We start from the raw sequence: 21,480 nt of genomic DNA on the forward strand, positions 1-21,480 counted from the left end.
ACCTATACAATTGTCAGTTATAGCCACAAGGAGCAACCTACAGGTACTGAATGTACTTCAGTCCTGCATAAATACCCCTCCATGAGTGTGGTGCTACATCATTTTCCTTTACTGTAGTACAAAAGTGAAAAGCTGTTGCAAGATGGAGACACTGAGGAATCAATTCTTCTTTCACAAAGTCTGCAGGCCACACAAAGACGGCTGGCAGCAGGCCTGCAGGCCGTCATGAACTGAGTCCTTGCTTCCTTTCTTGCATTGAACCAATCCATCTCTAACGTACTTCTTCACATTGGATTTTTCTTGGCTTTTGTCAAAGCATCGATTGGACATTACCCCTGCGGTTCCTGCACCCCCACTAAAGAACACACACTGGGTTTTTCTAACAATCTGGAATAACTGGTACTGTAACAGCTGTGCGAGGCTATGTGAAGTAGAGTCCATTTAGGGAACAGAAAACATAACACAAACCACAAGAATGATTTGATGATGTGAGCTTGTGCAGAGATTGTCAAGTGTTAATTTTGTTTTAGGAATTTAGAAAGCCTCAAGTGAAAGATAGAATTGCTGAAAGAGAAACTGTAGCAACCACCAACGTTCCTTGTTGTTTTTCCCCCCTTTGTTACATTACATACACGATATAATGATGCTGCAGTAGTACACCCTCATAGACCTTAAAATAGTTACAAAAACAACTGTATAGGTTTACTAGACTGTAGCTCTTAGTATTGAGGGGGCTCAACCAATAAAAATGAGAGGAAGTGAATTATTGCGTGCAATTATAAATCTATGGAAGTACAAACAGGATTTGGAACTGTGTAGAGTTATGAATAAGTTGCACTCATTTGATTGAGTGACAAGAAGCTTGACACCCAGGAGTGATCAGTATCACTATGTCCTGATTGGTCAGTACTGTGGTGCTTGGGGAGGTCGTGTCTAACCTGTCTCATCATCATCCACCTCTCCACTGAGTTCGGAAGCACGGATGAGTCGAGCCTCCATCACCTCCATCTCCATAGACTCCATCTCTTTCTTCGTGCTGTCAAATTTGGCCTGGTGGATTAGGGATAACAAGCAGCTTCTATAACAATGGCAACAAAACTCTACGAAGATCAATCAAGAATGTGGTTTTGAAAAGGTCCGTTACAGTGTTAAGACTTGAGTAGCATTTTTAACTGTGTGTAAAAGTTTACATGGCTCAGGGGTCAGGTGAAGGGTCCCCTTAACATAATTTTGCTCACAGCTCAGAGAAGGTCAGAACTGGGTCTGGGTGAAAAATATTACTTAGTGAAATGAACAGTGCTTGGACTTTGGCTACACTAAAATATAACACATGTTCTTATTTATTTTCTTCGTTATGCTTCTCCCTTTAGGTATCATCTACTTCAATTTCATTCTATCATCTTCTTTTACATCAATCGATGTGATCATCGTCTCTTCCTCCTGTTGGCAGTTCAACATCCTTTGTCCAGCATATCCACTAGGGCTGCCACAAATGATTATTTTGATAGTCGACTAGTCACCGATTATTTTTGCGATTAGTCGACTAATCAGATCATCATCCATTGGACATAAAACGTACAGCTTATTGCACCAGCAGCATCTGCTCTTATATAACTATCATTAGCTTACAGCTTTAAGTGTTTAAGGTATGTGCTAACTAAAAATAAAGACAAGATGATAGTTTATTAAATTTTAATGAAATTTGCAGATTGTTTTGGTGAAGTTTAATAAACTCCTTGCTATCTAAATTATAACAGGACACCGGAGTAAATTCTCGAGCATCTCACACTTCTGATAATCAGCTGTCTGCTTGACGTTTATTCAGCTGTGTAAAAACTATAACTTTAATCTCAGCCAAACCGATTTACTCAGGAACAAATAAAATACTAAAAAAAGCCAAACAATAACATTTTTAAGTTATCTAAGTGACTTATATATCATGTTTAACCTGAGTAGCGAAAGACAGTGGTGGGTTTGAAGCCGGGAGTCCGGTGTTCTCATGGCTCTAGTGAGCCTAGCCCCCGGCTAGCTATCGAGCTAGTGGGTAACAGACGTCTCCGAAAACGTCGGAGCGCTTTTGAAAATATGTGGTGTCTTGATAAACTGAACAGATATTTGAGGTTTACACAGCTACATTCTCGCCTGAAAATATGTTAAACGTTTATTTTGTGACCCAGAAAGAATAATAAGAGTAATATTAAAACGAACTAGCTGCCGCCATTGTTGGAAACTGAGCTGGGCTGCGCTATGGACAGTGTTGCCAACTCCTCAGTAAGGAAAATCGCTATTGGTTGTCCTAAAAGTCGCTAGAAGTCTCTAAATGACGTCATCACCTAATTTGCATAATTGGTCATGCTAATGTAATTGTAATCTATGTTGTTGGAGAGAGAAATAACATCGTGGAAGAGACATAAAGTGAGTAAAAAACGTCCTAAATGCATTTAGAATTTATTTAGAACTACAAATTAAATTTATTTTAGCAATTATTGTTTTTTTAATGTCACAATTCCAACCCTGCTCCTTTACCCGGGCTTGGACCGGCAAAAGTGACCCGAAATAGGCACTTTGGTGGAGTTACTTTGTGTGTTTATAAGTAGTTTTAAACCTTGTGATCCACAAAACAGCATAAGAGTAAAAGAGTAAAAGAACTGACTGCGTTACAGCACCCGCTGCTTGTTGAGAGCAAAAGCGATATGCGCTTTCACATCTTTTTTTAGCGACTTTTTTTCAAAAAAAGTCGCTAGGGGGTCTGAAAACTCGCTAAATATAGCGACAAAGTCGCTAAGTTGGCAACACTGGCTATGGACAGTTTCTTCTTCTTCGGGGTTTAACGGCAGCTGGCATCCTTGTACATGCAGTGCTGCCATCTTCTGTTTCAGTCCGTTATTACACTCTTAAATCCTACTACTTATTCCTGCGTCATTTGGGATCTTACAAAGCTTCAAATGAGGCGTCGACTGTTAAATCAGTCATCGACGATTTTAATAGTCGACGTAATCGTGACTAGTCGACTAATCGTGGCAGCCCTAATATCCACCATCCCTGACTAAACTAAGTTAGCCTTACCTTCCTCACTCTTTCTCTCCTACTGCTTATACCCAAACTGATTTCAACATTCTATCTCTGTCTGTTGGTCATTAACAAAGGAGCATTACCAAAGCCCCTTTGAGTCAAACAAATTCTGCAGGCCCTGCCACACACAGCAAAGTTTTTAGTTGTGTAAATATTTAAAGTTGAAAGTCTCATTTTCTTAAAACTGGGTAGTTTGTTTCTTATTTGATGATCATTTCAGGTATCTAGACTCTTTTACTGAATAAACAGTGAACCAATTCAGCAGTAAATGTCATGACTGTTTAACATTACTACTCATGTGCAAAAATGGCGCTGGTGTTCTTTCGTCTTCTGATTTATTATTGCAAAAATGGCAGTCTTGAAATACAAATAATAGTCAAAAATACTGCTACCACAACATTCAGTATATGTTGCAATGCATAAGCAAAAATGTCCAATTTCATTACACGGTCAAAGCAACAGTACGAGAATAATGGGACAGACACCCTGAGCCAGGGTGTCCTGCACACACAGCAATAATTTTGTTACCTGGCTCAAGGGGCCCACGCTGCAAACCACAAACTGCAGGTAAGCAGTGCAATTTCAGGAGTGTTCCTCTCCTGAATATGAAGTGCATTCACAAGCCCAAATATCAAGTTTTCTGAGCTGGATGAATAATGAGCTCACCTCAAAGTAGAAGTCAAAATGAGGTAGCCCGGAAATACAGCATTACAGTAGCTGGTGGCAACACTTTTCTCCAGTGTACATGCATGTGTGTATGTTTCCATCTTTACCTGCAGGTCCTTCATGTCCTTCTCCAGACGCAGTCTCTCAGAAGTTTCTGTCTCCAGCAACTGGGAGGCAGATTCCCCAGTGTTGCGCTCATCAGCCAGCTCTGCTGACAGCTCTGTGATCTGAAGATTAAGTGTGAATATTGTGAATCTTGTATTAATGTATAACTTGGAAGAACTCTCAAAAATTGTGAGGTTTTATTTTAGGGTCAGTTCGTGATTGTAAAATTTGTTGTTAGGAGCTAATAGACAGGGTATCATCTGGGACCTGATAAGTAAAACATGAGAACTAATTAACTAAAGAAAGAATTTATATTTCAGTTGTCATTTGTCTTTATGTCATAGCAGGATGATATAAGAACAACAAGGCCAAATGTTAAGAAAAGACAAAGGAAGAACCATGCCTAACAGCTCAAAAGTCTGGGTCACTTAAAAATGTGATTGTTTCTCAAGAAAAAGACTTCTGTTTTCACTGAGCAGAAATGGATCATAACCCTGTTAAAACACAGTTAACAATTATCATCATCGCTCATCATAAATCATTGAAATGATATTCAGTAGTTAAATCTATATCTCTGCAGGGATGCAGATGACCAATGTTAGCAAACATCACTCCAGATTAGCTGTCTTCTGACACTTGAGAAATATGCTAACAATTTTAAATGTGTTAATCCCAAATTTAAAGAATTCTATTGATTATGTTTAGGAGTAACTCAAATCTCCCAGTGTGTGTGTGTGTGTGTGTGTGTGTGTGTGTGTGTGTGTGTGTGTGTGTGTGTGTGTGTGTGTGTTTTTACCCGGCTCTCGAGACGGTCACTGTTGAGTCTCAGCTCATTCCTCTCTTTCTCTACCTTCTCTAGCTTCTGCTTGAGTTGCTGGATCTCTTCCTGAGAGGGAATATGCAAAAGATCAAAAGATGGTTTCAGTTATTTATGTATTTAAAAGGGACAATGCAGTTTAGTACAGTTCAACATGGAGCACGAAACTGATGTGCTGCACATAGAGCCTCTAGTTGCTCATTTTCAGTCCTTGTCGAGCTTTTACATTCACAATACACAAACAAATTACAAAACTCATTACTTAAAACCATATTGCGCTATTATTAAAAAACTATGAAGACTTCAGTGTGAAACTCAGCTTTCAAAAAACAACCCCAAAAAGCAGAAAACCTGGGGAAAAATAAAAATGATTTTGAAAAGTATGGATACTAGTAAAATTATAAAATGATTAATTAAAATGATACAGCACTGATTTACCCTTAAGTAACCTTTGACCTGTAAAAGATTTATGATGTGTAATTGATTTGATTTGAGTGGTAACTGTTTTTCATAGATGAGTAGCCTTCATAGAAAATGCTGACTGTCCGAATTCAAACCGCGACGTGGTATTTTACAGTAGCCTGTCGCATACATGTTAGTGCATTGTGTAAATATACTTAATTTAATAATAATTTCTCAATTTTACTGAATTGAACCATGTGTTTTAATCCAACATAACAACAATAAGAAGAAGAATATCCCCTTTGGGGCTGCGCCAAGAAGGGTATCCAGTTTAAAACTCCAAAATCACATATGCAGGGCTATCTGTAACATCACGGAAGAAATGACAGCTGTGACACTTGATACAAACCCTTCATTACACAGGTTGGTCATAATTTCAGGATTTGTCATGTAGAATTAAGGAGAAGGCATTTCTAAAACTGTTGAATGTAAAATACAAAATAAAGTAATTATTCAAAGTTTATATAACCATATTCACCAATATTACATCCCACCACAAAAATGGCTACTGATGTTTCTGCATTAAATCACCACACGGCTTTATTTCAGATACATACCAGAAACGTACCACCAGTGTTGGTCAAGTTACTTGAAAAAAGTAATCAGTAACTAATTACTGATTACTTCCCCAAAAAGTAATCCCGTTACTTTACTTATTACTTATTTTCAAAAGTAATTAATTACTTAGTTACTTAGTTACTTTTTAAAAACACGATTTACAACCTGAACAGGTGATAAAGCGATAGATCTTTCAGCCCAATTCTACTTTTTCTACATAATCCATCATACAAAATGTAATCAAATGGAAAAGTCTCTTTTTAAAACTTGTTTTAATCTTTTAACTTTATGCATCAAGCAAAAATTAAATTATCTGCAACATTCTCTGACTGGAAGAAATTTGTTTAACATTTAAACCTATTTTCTGCACATTCCAGCACATAAAATATCATTTTTTTGTGTGTTTACACTCAGTCTTTCAAATAAATGCAAGTAAAACACAGCAGAAAATAAATAAAGTCAAAGACTAGCGGTCCTGTTGCTCTATTTTCACCTGTAAAGCAGGAGTGAGGTAGGCGGAAGTTTACCCTGGTGCAGGTGTGCAGCGGTCAGTGGAAGAATCCGCGAGTTTCTCTGTAAGTTTCCCATTACGTCGTAGCTACTCGGTGCTTGTTTGGAAGTTTAGGGGTTTTTTCGCTGTAAAAAGAAGTTTTCTTCCCACGCACAACGGACGCTAATGTTTTTGTCACTTTTTATAGAATCAAACTCAAAGTAAGGTCAGTACTTCCACGCTTTAAACGCTGCACGCTCATACTCTCTCTGCACTCGATATATGATCCATTGTTGATCTGCACACAGCTGTTGTCACGAACGTCGCACTCGCTTACGTCACTGTCATGAGACATTCTCGCAAAAAAAAATCACGGTTTTAGTAACGCAGTAACACAGCGTTCCTACGGGAAAGTAACGGTAATCTAATTACCGTTTTTGCAATAGTAATCCCTTACTTTACTCGTTACTTGAAAAAAGTAATCGGATTACAGCAACGCGTTACTTGTAACCCGTTACTTCCCGTCTCTGGTGGTAACTCAGTATGTGCTTAAACTTACATCCTTGCCACGGATCTGTTCCTCAGTGAGCTGCACCTCTATCAGAGGTCTGACAGTGGTGAACAGCTTCCACCATGGCCAGCCTTTGACACCACGATTCTTCTTTATGTTCTTCTGGATGCAGCGGATTGCCAGATCCTGAATCTGTCACACAAATACAACAACATTAAGAAAAAGACCACAAAGCTGGACACTGATATTAACAGATACAAAAAGGAGGATAACCAAAAAAGTACTATGTGGGGAGACTTTGAGGTTTCTTCTTGATTGTACCAAAAAGAGATTTAAAGCTTCAAAGCCTCAAAGACATATCCTACCAGTAACATCTACTGGTCAGCTGTAATTATAGTGGCCACAAACTTTCAACTCCAGTTCCAACACAAAGGCAAGAATTCATTCTAAGGATTATCACCCACACATGAAAGTGTCACAACATTTTGAAATGTCAGTTTACTATAAAATGTTTAACAGTAAAACCACCAAGGGGGTCGTGTTGACCCCATTTTGTCATGAAAGATGCTGTAATAATGTGCGTGAGCTAAATGTGATAAACAAATATATAAGGGACTGTAGTTAAATAACAGAGGAACAATTAGGCTACTGCAGGCCTGAACGGGTTGTGCAAAAAAGTGATCTCTCAAATGATATGAAGTCATTTTGAGGCAAAAGAACATTCCTGTCACCAGGTAGAAGCTGCAATCAGCTGTGGGCAAAGTGACTTTTATATATCCTTCACTTATCCAGGTATAAACACTCACTGAGGCATCTGGGCAAGAGGGCGGCAGAAAGTACAACAAATATAATAAGATAACAGTTCCATAAAGATATGTGAAGTGGCCAAAAAGGACATTTATTATAATGTAGAACACATAGTGGGTACGATAAAGGCAGAATCATAAAGATACTTGCAAAACACGTCCTTTTTCAAAATGTATATATAGGTTAACCACTTAATGTTATGTCACTTCTACAGGCATAACACGTATAAGCAAAGATATTGACATTAAAAACACTCAAAAACATCGGAAATCACTTTTTTGGAGACAACTTTTTGGCACAATAGCAGATCAGAGTGGGCACTGTGTGACAGAGTGCATGCAGAACTGCTGCTGGCTTTGCAGAGAAGCAGCAGAACAGAGTTAAACTGAGCAAAGAGTCTGTGGAAATAAACAGTGAAATTGGACAGGTTTCAGGGAAGAAGAGCGGAGGAGGTGAAGGGCTGCAGGTGATCAGAGGAAGATGTGCAAGATAAATTTGAACTCTTTTAATGTTACAATAATTATTTTATATGTAATATGTATATAATATGTAATAATTCATTTTTACCTTTTCATAAAGTTCTTCTTCTATAACAATTAAATATTTACATGTGTCAGCTGCTGTGTAATTTGTTGTTCCCTATGTTTATTAGTTTATTATAATGCATATTTTAAATTTATGATCAGTAATGAAATTATCTAAATAATCTATAAATCTAACAAAAACCCTAGAAAGTTGTTAGGTTTATATTGTTGGATTGTCATTTATGCTTAGAAATATATACTCATGTATGCTTAGAGGTATATAGTCGATTGCATAGTTATAGGATGTCTGATCCTTAGCAGTCTCCCTTCCAGAGGGTTCTGGCATACACACACACATCCTAGGGCAGCGGTCCACAACCTTTTTTGCGCCACGGACCGGTTTATGCCCGACAATATTTTCATGGACCGGCTTTTAAGGTGTCGCGGATAAATACAACAAAATAAAACTAGTACCGGTACTGAAAAAAAGAAGATTTATTCATAACACACGTGAAAAGACCAAGGAAAACAGAGTTAACAATAAAAATGATAACAAAATAATGCTGAAAACCGATAAAAACCCTGAAAACTATACATTTCACACCTGAGCCTATACTCTCGCGGCCCGGTACCAAACGACTCACTGACCGGTACCGGTCCAAGGCCCGGGGGTTGGGGACCGCTGTCCTAGGGTCATGAGAGAGGTCGTACCTTCTCTTACTGATTTATGGTATAGGAGGACACCTACTCTGTATCTGTTTTAAGCTACGTCCACACGTACCCGGGTATTTTTGAAAACGCAGATTTTTCTATGCGTTTGCACCTTTCGTCCACACGTAAACGGCGTTTTTGGTCACTGAAAACTGAGATTTTTAAAAACTCCGGCCAGGGTGGATATTTTTGAAAACTCTGTTTTTGCATTTACGTGTGGATGAGAAAAACAGAGAAAACGCAGCGTCAAAGGTGTGCGCCTTTTTTGACGTCACACTGTGCGCCACGTTATTGTTTCGGTGAAATGAATTTCTACAATACTGTTACTGTTAATTGTACTCTCTGCAGTGTTTAAATGCTTACATATACACACACAGTTACTGTCCCTCCACACATACGACTCTGTTCTGCTTCTATGCCCCGGCTTTGTTTACTTTTTCCCACCGAGGCTTCTAGACTTCTGATTGGCCAACATTTCTACACGGTTAGGAATATAGCGCCACCTGTTGCTTTGGCATGTTCCTAGCAGCGTTTTCCTTCATTTCTGCGTTTACGTGTGGACGGGATTATTTTTGAAAACGGAAACGGAAAATCTACGTTTTCAAAAATACCCGTGTACGTGTGGAGGTAGCCTTAGTATAAAAGCCCTTTGTTTAGGTGGACCGCTGGGCTCTTGGCACCAGCTTTAGGGAGTCGTTCACAGGGTCACATCTTGAGACACACACACACATACGCATACCTACACATACACACAGACGGTACTCTTTGTTCACATGTATGCCTATGTAAGACGTCATATGTTAATGAGACTATGCATATTCATGTAACCACAATAAAGAACGGTGCTGCAAGGGAGCTAACTGAGAGCCACTGAGGCTCGAGCGGAAGGAACGGCGCTCGTCACAGTTCTCTCCTTCGTGCACGAGCAACACAAAGAGCTCTGGTGACTTGCGTCTTGCTTTGTAGTAGAATTGTCTTGGCGTTCCAGCAATAGGCCTGTGCTACACAGACCTATCAAAAGTCATTTAAAATACTTATTTTACCAACCTTTGCTTAAAACTAGAAAAGAAATAACATGAAAATGAACAACTTGACTTCTTCAAAAACAGATCAAAATGGCCCATTCTGGCAGGTCTTGTGTTAAAGTGTTACTGCTTATAAAACTTGTTGAAACTTATGATTATGGGAGGTATGATTGAAGATTTGGGAGAAGTTCTGACCACTGAAGAAAGCTACGAAGCAAAGAGGAAGAGATCTTTAGAAGAGCGCTAAAGATTTGAATAAGTCACCTCACTTCCAGTGTTTCACTGTGATGCACAAAGCATCAAATCTCATCAGTCACGTAACCACGGACATTTGAAACAAGCCTTAAGTGCTTCGAACCAGTCTTTATCAACAGAGTGAAACAGGCTTCAGAGCCTCAGTGTCAAACATCCCATCTTTAGTCATCAGAAAAAGCATAGCAGTCTGTTTTTTTGGCATATTTACAGTTAATTTGACCATTCAAATATTTTTCACTGCAAATTAACCAAAACTATTTTCAGTAAATAGTTCTTCATTCATCCATTTCAATCTAATCTAATAAATAACAGAAAACTTAAAATATTCTTGCACACAAACTCCTTTCTAGATCTGTGTCATGGTTCTGGTACTGGTGTTACATCTTTCACCATCTTACAATGATTGCAGCCATTCCCCAGCTCTCTGAATTGTACTCATGGCCATTGATCAGTGGTTTTTGATCAGTGGTTGCTCATCAGTGGTCATCTGGTGCAGATGGCAACAGATTTTAGATTTACTAGAGTTAATTGTGGTATTATTGCAAACAGATTGCATATAAGTGCTAACTTGAACCTGTTCAATGGAAAACTAATCGCAGACAGACTCTGTCTTGGTGCTATTTTATTCTCATCTTGATGGACCTTTTGAAATCCTTTGAAGACAGTAGTAAGTAGCCTCAGACCTGGTCCCTATCTTTGAAATGACAACTTCAAAGATCACCAATATTTCTCCATAATTTTGGTCAGGACATGGACCCCAACCACAGTTTTCCATAGTGAGCCTAAGAGAGTTTTGGCTATGTTGGAGAGTAAAGACAGTCAAAATAACAAATACTGACTTTCAAGTAGGGCTGCCACGATTAGTCGACTATCAGAATCGTCGACGACTGATTTAATAGTCGACGCGTCGTTTGAAGCTTTGTAAGATCCCAAAAGACGCAGGAATAAGTAGTAGGATTTAAGAGTGTAATAATGGACTGAAACAGAAGATGGCAGCAGAAGAAGAAGCTCTGTCTCAGAATTCATAGCGCAGCCCAGCTCAGTTTCCAACAATGGCGGCAGCTAGTTAGTTTTAATATTACTCTTATTATTCTTTCTGGGTCACAAAATAAACGTTTAACATATTTTCAGGCAAGAATGTAGCTGTGTAAACCTCAAATATCTGCTCAGTTTATCAAGACACCACATATTTTCAAAAGCGCTCCGACGTTTTCGGAGACGTCTGTTACCCACTAGCTCGATAGCTAGCCGGGGGCTAGGCTCACTAGAGCCGTGAGAACACCGGACTCCCGGCTTCAAACCCACCGGCGTCTTTCGCTACTCAGGTTAAACATGATATATAAGTCACTTAGATAACTTAAAAATGTTATTGTTTGGCTTTTTTTAGTATTTTATTTGTTCGTGAGTAAATCGGTTTGGCTGAGATTAAAGTTATAGTTTTTACACAGCTGAATAAACATCAAGCAGACAAGAAGTGTGAGATGCTCAAGAATATACTCCGGTGTCCTGTTATATTTTAGATAGCAAGGAGTTTATTAAACTTCAACGAAACAATCTGCAAATTTCATTAAAATTTAATAAACTATCATCTTGTCTTTATTTTTAGTTAGCACATACCATAAACACTTAAAGCTGTAAGCTAATGATAGTTATATAAGAGCAGATGCTGCTGGTGCCATAAGCTGTACTTTTACGTCCAATGGATGATGATCTGATTAGTCGACTAATCGCAAAAATAATCGGTGACTAGTCGACTATCAAAAGTCGTTTGTGGCAGCCCTACTTTCAAGCTTCAAGTCTTATTTAGCTTCCTATTTTCCTAGCAAAGAGAAAAGAGGACTGGCTCAAGATATTTTTTCACCATACTGTATGATTTTACTTCATTAAAAGTTTAGATCCAACGTTCTTATACATTTTGTTTCAAATGCTTTCAATAGATGACAGTGACAGTAACACTTAGTCTGAATACAAGCAGTAGCATCTTTCTCAATACACCTGTTTCCTGTCAGGGTGGGGAAAGTGTAGTGGGGATTCTTTCTTTAGGCAACTGTTTAATTAGGCTCAGCGTCGGCTGGCTGGCAGTGGAATCCCCCGTGCTCCTCTACTCTCAACTGTTCCTATGAATGTGAAAAAGAGAGAGAGTGGAGACAGACTGCAGGGCTTCAAAGCAGTCAGCAGATCTCTTCTATTTGTCTGTTCCCCCATGGCGAAGTGGAGTCTTCATCTTTCTCGAGCTTTTCTTTCCTTTTTTCCCTTTTCCCCATCACCCTTCTCCATCTCACTTATTTCCTGGAGTGCTTTGAATGCAGCTCCCTCAGGGAGAGAGGGGGTAGGATATGAGGAATTTGGAAGACAACAAGGAGGTTCCCTAGAGCAGGGAAGTGGGTTAGATGGGTAAACAAACTAACCGGTGGTGTCTTGTGACAAAAAAAGCAAACCTGATTGTTATACAAATTACAGCACAAATTCACGTTCTAAACTAAGTCCATCTGTAAGAAGGAAAAAGGACAGACTTTGATAAATCTTTAATTTTTAGTTTCATTAGTTTTTGGCTAATGTTGAACACTCAGTATACGGAGTCTGTAAAGTTACAGAGCAGCATTACATAAAAGCCGCCAGCACCCAGTTGACTCAGTAACTGCAGAGTTCAATCTACTCCTACATCTTTAAAGCTCCCACCGGCATTCATTGCTTAACAACATCCATTCAATGTATGTTTTATGGGTAAGCAGATTGGATTTAATGTGTCTTTAAAGTTTATTCACAGGGCTGTGATGCTGGATCACTTTCACGTGTCATTCTTGTAATTTTTAGAGCTCTAGTGCAAATCCAGCGTTTCTTACTGCTCCTTTACAATACAAGCACTGAAGTGATGAAATGCTGGGTAACTTATTGAGAAGATATTTTAGACATATGTCACTGTGATGATATGAACTTGTAAAGGCATCCTGAGTTGCATTAGAAGACAAACTACAGTGTGAGCCATTTCCTCTTATCTGCTTTGAGATTCCAACCAAGTCTGAGACTCTCCAGGATGCCTATGAACAGCGCAATAGAAACAAACTATTTACAACGGCGTAAAAGAAATGTGCCCAGTTCTACATCAATTACATGAGATTACTGTTTGCCACAAGAGATGAGGCTCAAACTGAGTTCTTTGGGGATAACATGAAAGCCAAACGCCCTTGAAAAGTCATTTTTGTTGGCAGCCCAGAGACCAGTGCTGCAAGACAGGATAAAATGAAATGGTAATGAAAGCTTAATCTCCACACACACACATATACACTTACCACAAATACAAACACTGTGTACCAAATTAACTTTGTGTACACATGAGAAAGGTTTCACAAGCAGCATGAACACTTCTGTAAAGCTACACATAAAGTCAACAGATCCCACGTGTATTTTTGCGAGACAGCACCAATGTTTCCCACTTGTCAGGTTATTATTTTACACACATGCACGCGCAAACGCACGCACGCATGCAGAGAAGAAAATGACTAAAGCACAATCATCCCAACAGGTAACTTGTAACACATCCTTAAAGCTTCTTTGTAGCAACCTAAATACATCTAAACTCAAACTCACTTTTATTTCAGGGGAACTGTCAAATACTAATGAAATCCCCTGACGGTCTTTTAATTGAAACAGGGGCAACTGTAGCTCAGGCAGTAGAGCAGCCAGTCTACCGATTGTAAGGTAGGTGCAACAATCTCTGGCTCATCCAGTCCAAGTGCTGAAGTATCCTCGGATCCTTGATCAGGATACTTATTCCCAGATGCACTCCCCCGATGCACCCATCAGATTGTGTGTGTGAATGTTAGATACAGCATTTAGGCGTAGATAAAAGTGCCGTCTGAATGTGATCGAGTAGTAGCAAGGCGCTACAAATACTAGTATAATTTACCATTTAGAAAACTCTAGTTTTCTAAATGGTAAATAGACTTTTTTGTTTTTTAATATTTGTATTTTAATATTATCACGCCTGCTTCTGGACAATGACTTTTTAAGGTACTAGAAATGTATTGTACCATTTAAAATAAATATATATGTATAAAAAATGCAAAATCATACTTTTGTTGTATAAACATTGCCTTGGTTTGTCTTTTAGTCAGTTGGGTTAACACTTTTATGCATGTTTTTAACCCCAAAATTGGGTTTAATCTGTCAGACATGTTCTGTCCCTCACCTCAAGAGTCACTGCTACTCTTTGCCTTCAACACCAGCTTCTGACACAACTAAGTCTGAGACTCTGTCCAATGCCTATAAACAGCACATCAGCAACTAGCTATTTACAATGACATGAAAGAAATTAACCCAGTTCCAGTCTACATCAATTATACGAGATAACTGTTTGCCACAAAAGCTGGGGCTCAAACCGAGGCCTTGAGGCAATAATAGCCATGGCTGCACTTGTGGCTCCTTACTGGTTGGCCCTGATGTCTCCTCGGGGACTGATGACATCCAGTGTTTGTTTTTTAAGAGGATTACCAGGAGGGCATTTCCAAAAGGATGTTAACACACGGCTGCTCAAGATTATGATTGATTATGTGTTTTTTATTGCCTGTAATGTCCTAATAGTTCTACTCATTCTGGATTCAAAGTCAATGTCAGGAATCAAGCTTTTTGTGGTTATAGTGTAGTAAAATAATAAGGTCATACCAATGAGGCATAAAAGGTAGAGACAGATTAAAGGGGTTTTCTGCAACTCCAGTTTCTTCAGTTCCTTTCCTTAAAGTTTTCCTCCCAATCTGTCATCTACCTACCTGACAGAAATCACCTATAAGGAATATAACGCCAAATCCCAACAACAGTCACCTCAAAGCTATATAAATGCAAATGCAGAACAAAACGAAACACAATCAAAAATGAAAAATTAAAATGGAGGGGGAAAGGTGATAAAAGGTCAGTAATCGATACTGGAATGGTTAAAGAAGACAGTTGGACTATGATGAAGTCACAGTGGGAAAGAGTAGCTAACAGAGCTGTTTCTTTGGCAATCATCCGAGCAGCAGGGGGAAAGCCAGTATATTTACAAATAGCAAATATACGACATATCTTTTTTGCAAGTCATCAGCGTTGGTCAGATGTCAACACGTAATTCCTAACTTTTAAATGCCAAATGATAAAGTAGTCCTACCTTTCTCTTCTTGAACGCCTGTCTGGCTAAGTATCCCCTGCAAGCAGCCTGGAACAGAGAAATGTTCCTCCTCGTCTGGAAATCTCGCTGCTCCTCCAGTCTGGACAGAATCCCTGCTCTGAAGAACACCTGCAGAAGGACGAGTTAGAAGAGTGTCACATATACCGGCTCTCTCCTTTATTTTCTCACATTATTAACTCTCTGAAGTTAATAGTTCAAGTTCAAGGAAAGTGCTGTGAAAAACTATCACATAAAAGTTACAAAGTTCAGTATTCATCATGAAAGGGGTACTCCGGATGATCAATCCACATCAGCAACTCAGCAAACCGAATATTTTTATTCAGTGCTTCAATGGCTTTTATTTCTTCCTCAGTCAGTGAAAAAGTTATGTTTGATCCGCTCGGGGTTGAAGCTCTTTGGGATCACTACAACTCCTCTCTGTATGTTGAAGCGCAGCGTGTACTTTTGTTGTACTTTTTCCCCAATGGATACAAGCACCTCATCACCCAGCAAATTCACCCAAGATGCATCTCTAGAGGAGCCAGTTGGGCAATAGGCAACAATCATGATGTCATTCTGACGATAGTACTCCAGAAGTTTTGGTTGTCTGAAATATGGGTGGCATTCGACCTGGTTGGATACGGGTTTGTGTTTGAGACCAGGTTGCTCTAATTTTAATATTAGAAAAAGATAACCAGAGTAATTAGAAATAAATGTAGTTTATTTGTGTAAACTTTTGTAAATGTAGCACTTTTTAAAATGATGACTTCATGTGTTAAGGGAAAAAAGCTGTTCAAAGCAACAATTTGCATATTAATGATAAAGAAACGGACCTCACAGCCCATCGTTTGTCAGTTGGGCTAGTTTTAGGCTACGTTCACACTGCAGTTCTTAATGCTCAATTCCGATTTTTTGATCAGATCCGATTTTTTTGTCTGCTCGTTCACACTACAAATAAAATGCGACAGCAAACGCGCTCTAGTGTGAAAGTGGCCGCATGCGCAAAAGAAGACGTCACACACAACGCGTTCTGTTTAGACCCAGACCAAACAGTATTGTTTGACTGATGGCCCTTAATATAAAGACTTCGGACTTTACGTTTCCCAATTTTTGCTTTAAGTTATTTTGTTATTTACATAATAATGTAAATAACCTAATAATGATCCTTATTGCTGTTTTAGAGGAGCGCTGCTTCAAAGGATAGTTGCAGATTTCTGTCAGAATCTGCAGATTATACAGTACAAATAAAATGTTCACGTTTCTCCAACATTGTCTTCCCAGCAGTTTCACTGACATCTACACAGGATGGCCAGGAAGCGTTCGCGATGTCTTCTCCGGCGCTCATAATTGGCGTCTGTCTCGTGTCAGTGACGTAAAAAACGGATTTAATGCGACTTGACCATCAAACAGCAGTCGCTTTCTAAAACATCGGATATGTATCGGATTCAGTACCACATACGAAAGTGACCCTGATCGGATTTGAAAATATCGGATTTGCGCCGTTCACACTGTCATACCATGATCGGATATGGGTCGCATAGGGTAAAAAAAATCAGATATGATGCGCTTTCGCCTGCAGTGTGAACGTAGCCATAGTCATTAATCAAATGTACTCTTTATAATGAAGGGGAAACCTGCAGTCAGCTGAGACTGAAGAAGTCACTTGGTGACTAAATGTTTCTTCCATTGAAAACGCTAACTCCAGATGAACAGAATAGACTTTCTGGGACATTGCTTTGTGCACAGTCATGTTGGAACAGAAGGGGGCCATTACCAAACTGTTCCCACAAAGTTGGGAGCATGAAATGATCCAAAATGCCTCGGTGTGCTGAAGCATTAAGACTTCCTTTCGCTGGAACTAAAACAGCAGTTTAAAGAAATTATTAAAAACCCTAAATTACAAATAACAGTTATGCCCATGATGAGTATATGTAATTCTGCAATAATCACTGTATGGGTACCTGCGTTATAGTTCAGTGAGGTGCTCTACTATGATTTTGAGGCCAAGTCAAAATTTGCAGCCCAGCTGGGCAACTGCTATAGTTTTGTTTGGGTTTTTTTGTTTTTTGTTTTTTTATATAGTGGTTTAATGAGCATTAGGTTGTTCCTCATCCAGTTGCCTGTGAGCTATGTTTACTGCAACAACAACAACAACAACAACAACATTTGTTCAGGGCTTATAGCAAATTCCAGAGTATCAAAGAATATTATGATGAATTACTTTTGTTTATGTTTGTGGAGCTTTATAGATTTCTACAAATACTGATATTTTGTGTAAAATGGGGTATTAAAAGATTCAATGACTTTGCCATCAGGCAAAAGTCATTGAGGCATTATATACATTATATACTGCCTTAATGTTGTTGTGGCTATAGATGCTGGTGGGAAACGAAGTGGCTAAGGTATAAAAAGCACAGAAATGCTTTTTCCACTCCCCAAAAATGGATTCAGGTACCACAAATCAATTCTGCTCCAGTGGGATTTTGTGTCGTGGGAAGATGATGTCTAACTAGCCTGGAAGGAGACAACACATGCGGCAAACATGAACAGCTTTGCTCCTCAGAGACCCTTGTGTCAGTGTGGGAATGGTTTAATACTACCATGCAGAGAGCTACAAAAAGTTTGGCATTGCACACCAAAGACAGGTTGGCAGCAATACCTGCACAGCCCACACATCTTGTGTTACTGCTAATTCCTCCAGGCTGATGAGAGTCCAAACACAACTAATATCAAAAATCTGTGTGATTTGCTTTAATTTTAGATGGCGAGACATGTGACTTGTTAGAAAATACTGAGAAAGACAATGCTAGTATTAAGAGCCTCAGTCTCTTAGATGAAATGTAATATTATTATTTATTTAAATTATTAAAATCGGGGGTGGAGGTGGGGGGCTGGGATCGTACCATTATGCAAAAGATTTAAGGGGGGGCAGATGTTCCGAAGACAACAAGTGTAGTGGTACAAGCAAAGTACACAGAGAGACGGCGAGCTGGATTTAAATGCAAGCGTGTTGGGAAAAAGTGAAGAAAGGAGCTAAAATATCAAATGAGCAGCATCTGGCTGCATTTCAATGATAGTGGAGACTGTCTGAAGTGATATCCACTTTTATATTCAGCCATTTTTCATGGTGGAGGATAAAAGGTTTCAAACATATCCAGGCCTTAAACCTAGTATGTGTTCTCCTAGGTTACAGTTCAGTATTGAATATCACACAAAATAAACTATATACAAAGTGTCTTTGAATATCTGCATGTAGCACAGAGCTGTGGCTCAGTGTCTAAATGAGTCTCATAGGCCAGAATGTGCTTGAAGTTATTTATAACTCTTAACTTGTTTGAACTGCTGCTCACCACAAACAAGCACAAGCAGAAACTTCGTTTGTTTGTTTGTTTTCTTAGGTCTTACAGTTTTTCCTACTGATAAAATGCTCTCATATGGCCATTCATACTACACAAAATAATTAGGCATTAAAAATTTAAATGACAGAAAAGTTTCTGTTTTTCCACTTTCTATAGAAATTTCTGTTTTTTACGATTACAAAAAAACCTGAACAGTCTGGGCAATCAGCTGCAAGGATTTTTGCCGTCATCTTCCACATCTTTTACTTACAGTTTAAGTCCAAAGATGCGAGCCTACAGATTTCTTTCCTTGTCACAGCAGCTTTTTCTTCATCATGTAGAAAAACAGTTAAATAATTAACTTCTTTATACTGACAGAATGGGAAGTTTCACTGGTCTGGCCCACTTAAGGTCAAAGTGAGCTGTACGTTGCCCGCCAGGTAAAATGAGTTTGGCACCCCTGACATAGACCATGTCAGGCAGGTGTTATTATTTAACACAGACAAACGTTAGCTGGAAAATGTACCTTTAATTATCAACAACATCTCTTTACTTTTACTTTCTTTACTGCCATTTGTGTGCCTGTCTTTCTTGTATTTCCATCTACTCTGATTAAAAAAAATAACATACACAAATATATATATAGTAATAATATATATATATATAATAAAAATAATATATATATATATATATATATATATATATATATATATATATAAAATAACATAAATAATAATATGTAATGATATAAGGTAATGTGTTTAACTAAATTAATCCTGTTGTGTTTTCTCCTTTTCCAACCATTACAAGAATGATGTAACTGGTTGGTAAATTATTCTGTGATGTGAAGTGCTGCTTCACCGAGCTACCTTCTTCATAAAGGAGAAGTGGCACTCCATTCTTTGAGGACACACAATTTTTGTTTAAAAAGACTAATGTTTATTGAATTCAGAAATCTGACCTCAACTCCATTTACCGTTTATGGAACATTTGCAAAGCCCAACACTTTCAGCAGTAGGGATGGGTATCGAAACCCGGTTCTTGATGAGAACCGGTTCCCACTATTTCAATCCCTTGGAATTGTTTGCCATTTTTGCAAACGATTCCCTTATCGATTCCAGTCGCCCCAAATGACATCACCACGGAGCGTCATTTACCTGGCAGGAAACACGGCGGCTCAAACGCTCAAAAGTTTGGTTATACTTTACGAGAACGGATGACAACAGGGCAACTTGCAATACTTGCAAAGTAGATATTTCATTTAAGGGAGGAAACACTACGAATATGCAAAAAACACGTGATGACCTTAAATGAATGTTGTGTTTTTAATTCCGCTCGACTCGTGAATCTCAACCCAGCAGCAGCGGTAACGTTTGCACGTCCTCTCCCGTTAATGCAGCAGGTAAATAATAAACTAACAGTGCAGATTATGTTAGCGCGATCTGCCTTATTACAAAACCTGCCATTACTGTGCATTTAGGTGACCATGATGAGAGAGACAGAGTCTGGCTCAGATGCTGGCAGTTCTCGCTGCAGTCTACCGGTAGCGTCTCCTTTCAGGCCAGGATAGACGAATGTCACCGAGCAGTGACTCAGTTTGTGGTCAAAGGTTTGCAGCTGTTTGCCACAGCAGATGATTTTCAGTAAGTGAATGTGTTTAATTGTAGGCAGGGACATTACTGGATATTCTTGTGTAATTGCTACAGAATAATTTATGTTACACTTTGTTATTGCTACAGAGGAATATTTATTTTATTATTTTACATTTACATTTTTTTTCCTGGGGACCCTGTGACACCCCATTGAAGAGCCGTAGGCTGTGGATCTCTTAAGATCTCACTGTTGGGTTTGTAAGGCCATGTTACTCCTAAATTTCTATCTTGTTCAAAGAGAAGATATAAAACAAAGTTCTAAGCTAATCAACCTTAGTGTTCTCATTTTTTAAAAAGAATCGATAAAGAATCGAATCATTAAACAGAATCGAAAATGGAATCGGAATCGTGAAAATCGTATCAATACCCATCCCTATTCAGCAGTATAAAAAAAGTCTTTGTAACACTGCCGCATCACCCTGGGATAAAACTGATTATCATGTTTAATGTCTTTATCAAGTCCATCTAGCTCAAGTGTTGCAGTAATTTAACAGAACTGATTCTGTCATCTGGAATTAGAAAATGTATTTACTTATCTTCACTGACCTTCGGATCTAACTGTACATACTGTGTAATTGTTAATATGGAAATATGGGAAGCGATGGATGAGTAATATAGAGTATTTATCAGATTTTAGTTAAGTATTATAGGAGTAGGCTGGTTGGAGAGTAAGTGGCCCACAGACTGGGCCACTTACTCTCTAAATGGGAAGCTGGTGCTTTACTTTCCCACATGAGCTGGTTGGACACCTTTGTGTTTCAACTGTCAGTAAAAACATTACAAAACAAGAGGCATTACCAATGTTACTGATATGAAAACCACAGATTAAAAGAAAACTTTGGTACTAAAAAGTTAACTTTGGGAATCTAGTGGTCAAACTCTGAAGCAAGGTCAAACATTCTGCAATATCTGCCAAGAAACTTCAATAATTGACAGCTCAAGGCCCAGACTGTTCTTTATTCCACAGACATTCACAGATCTAATTAGCAAAAACTGCCTGCCCTTTTCCTTATGATTAGCTGCACTTTATCCTCAACAGTCTGGCAGTGTTTGACTGCTGCTTGGCAAGATACAGAGAGTGCAGAAAATATCACCTCTTGCCCCCAAAAAGAGTGAGGATACATGTGGAAGTGTGAAGACTTTGTCACTGCAGAGGAACAGAAAAGAAACAGAGAGCCTGTCGCCCCTTTTGCTAGACAAGCTAGTGAGTAGAATGAAAATGTGCTCTAATTATCTGTTTAACTGCAAGGGCCAAAGCATAAAAAGGTTTTTGAATTTGAATACTTTTTCTTGCTCTTTCACAGCAACACGAAGCAGCAACAGCCAGACGACAAGCTGATCAACATC

General features: G+C 38.8%; 1 protein-coding gene across 7 annotated transcripts in view; it reads right to left on the reverse strand.

Annotated features, from left to right (window-relative positions):
- Positions 1-21,480, reverse strand: part of myo18ab (myosin XVIIIA b) — a 127,161-nt gene that overhangs the window by 36,831 nt on the left and 68,850 nt on the right. For all 7 annotated transcript variants that reach the window (XM_085130740.1, XM_085130738.1, XM_085130736.1 and 4 more), the window contains 5 exons: positions 15,144-15,272; positions 6,730-6,873; positions 4,640-4,729; positions 3,846-3,965; positions 939-1,050 (listed from right to left, as the gene is read on the reverse strand). In XM_085130740.1, coding sequence (XP_084986866.1) covers positions 939-1,050; positions 3,846-3,965; positions 4,640-4,729; positions 6,730-6,873; positions 15,144-15,272 — 595 coding nt within the window. The remainder of the gene's footprint in view (positions 1-938; positions 1,051-3,845; positions 3,966-4,639; positions 4,730-6,729; positions 6,874-15,143; positions 15,273-21,480) is intronic.

Source organism: Neolamprologus multifasciatus, chromosome 14 (genome assembly GCF_963576455.1).
Source record: "Neolamprologus multifasciatus chromosome 14, fNeoMul1.2, whole genome shotgun sequence".
NCBI classification, from domain to species: Eukaryota; Metazoa; Chordata; class Actinopteri; order Cichliformes; family Cichlidae; genus Neolamprologus; species Neolamprologus multifasciatus.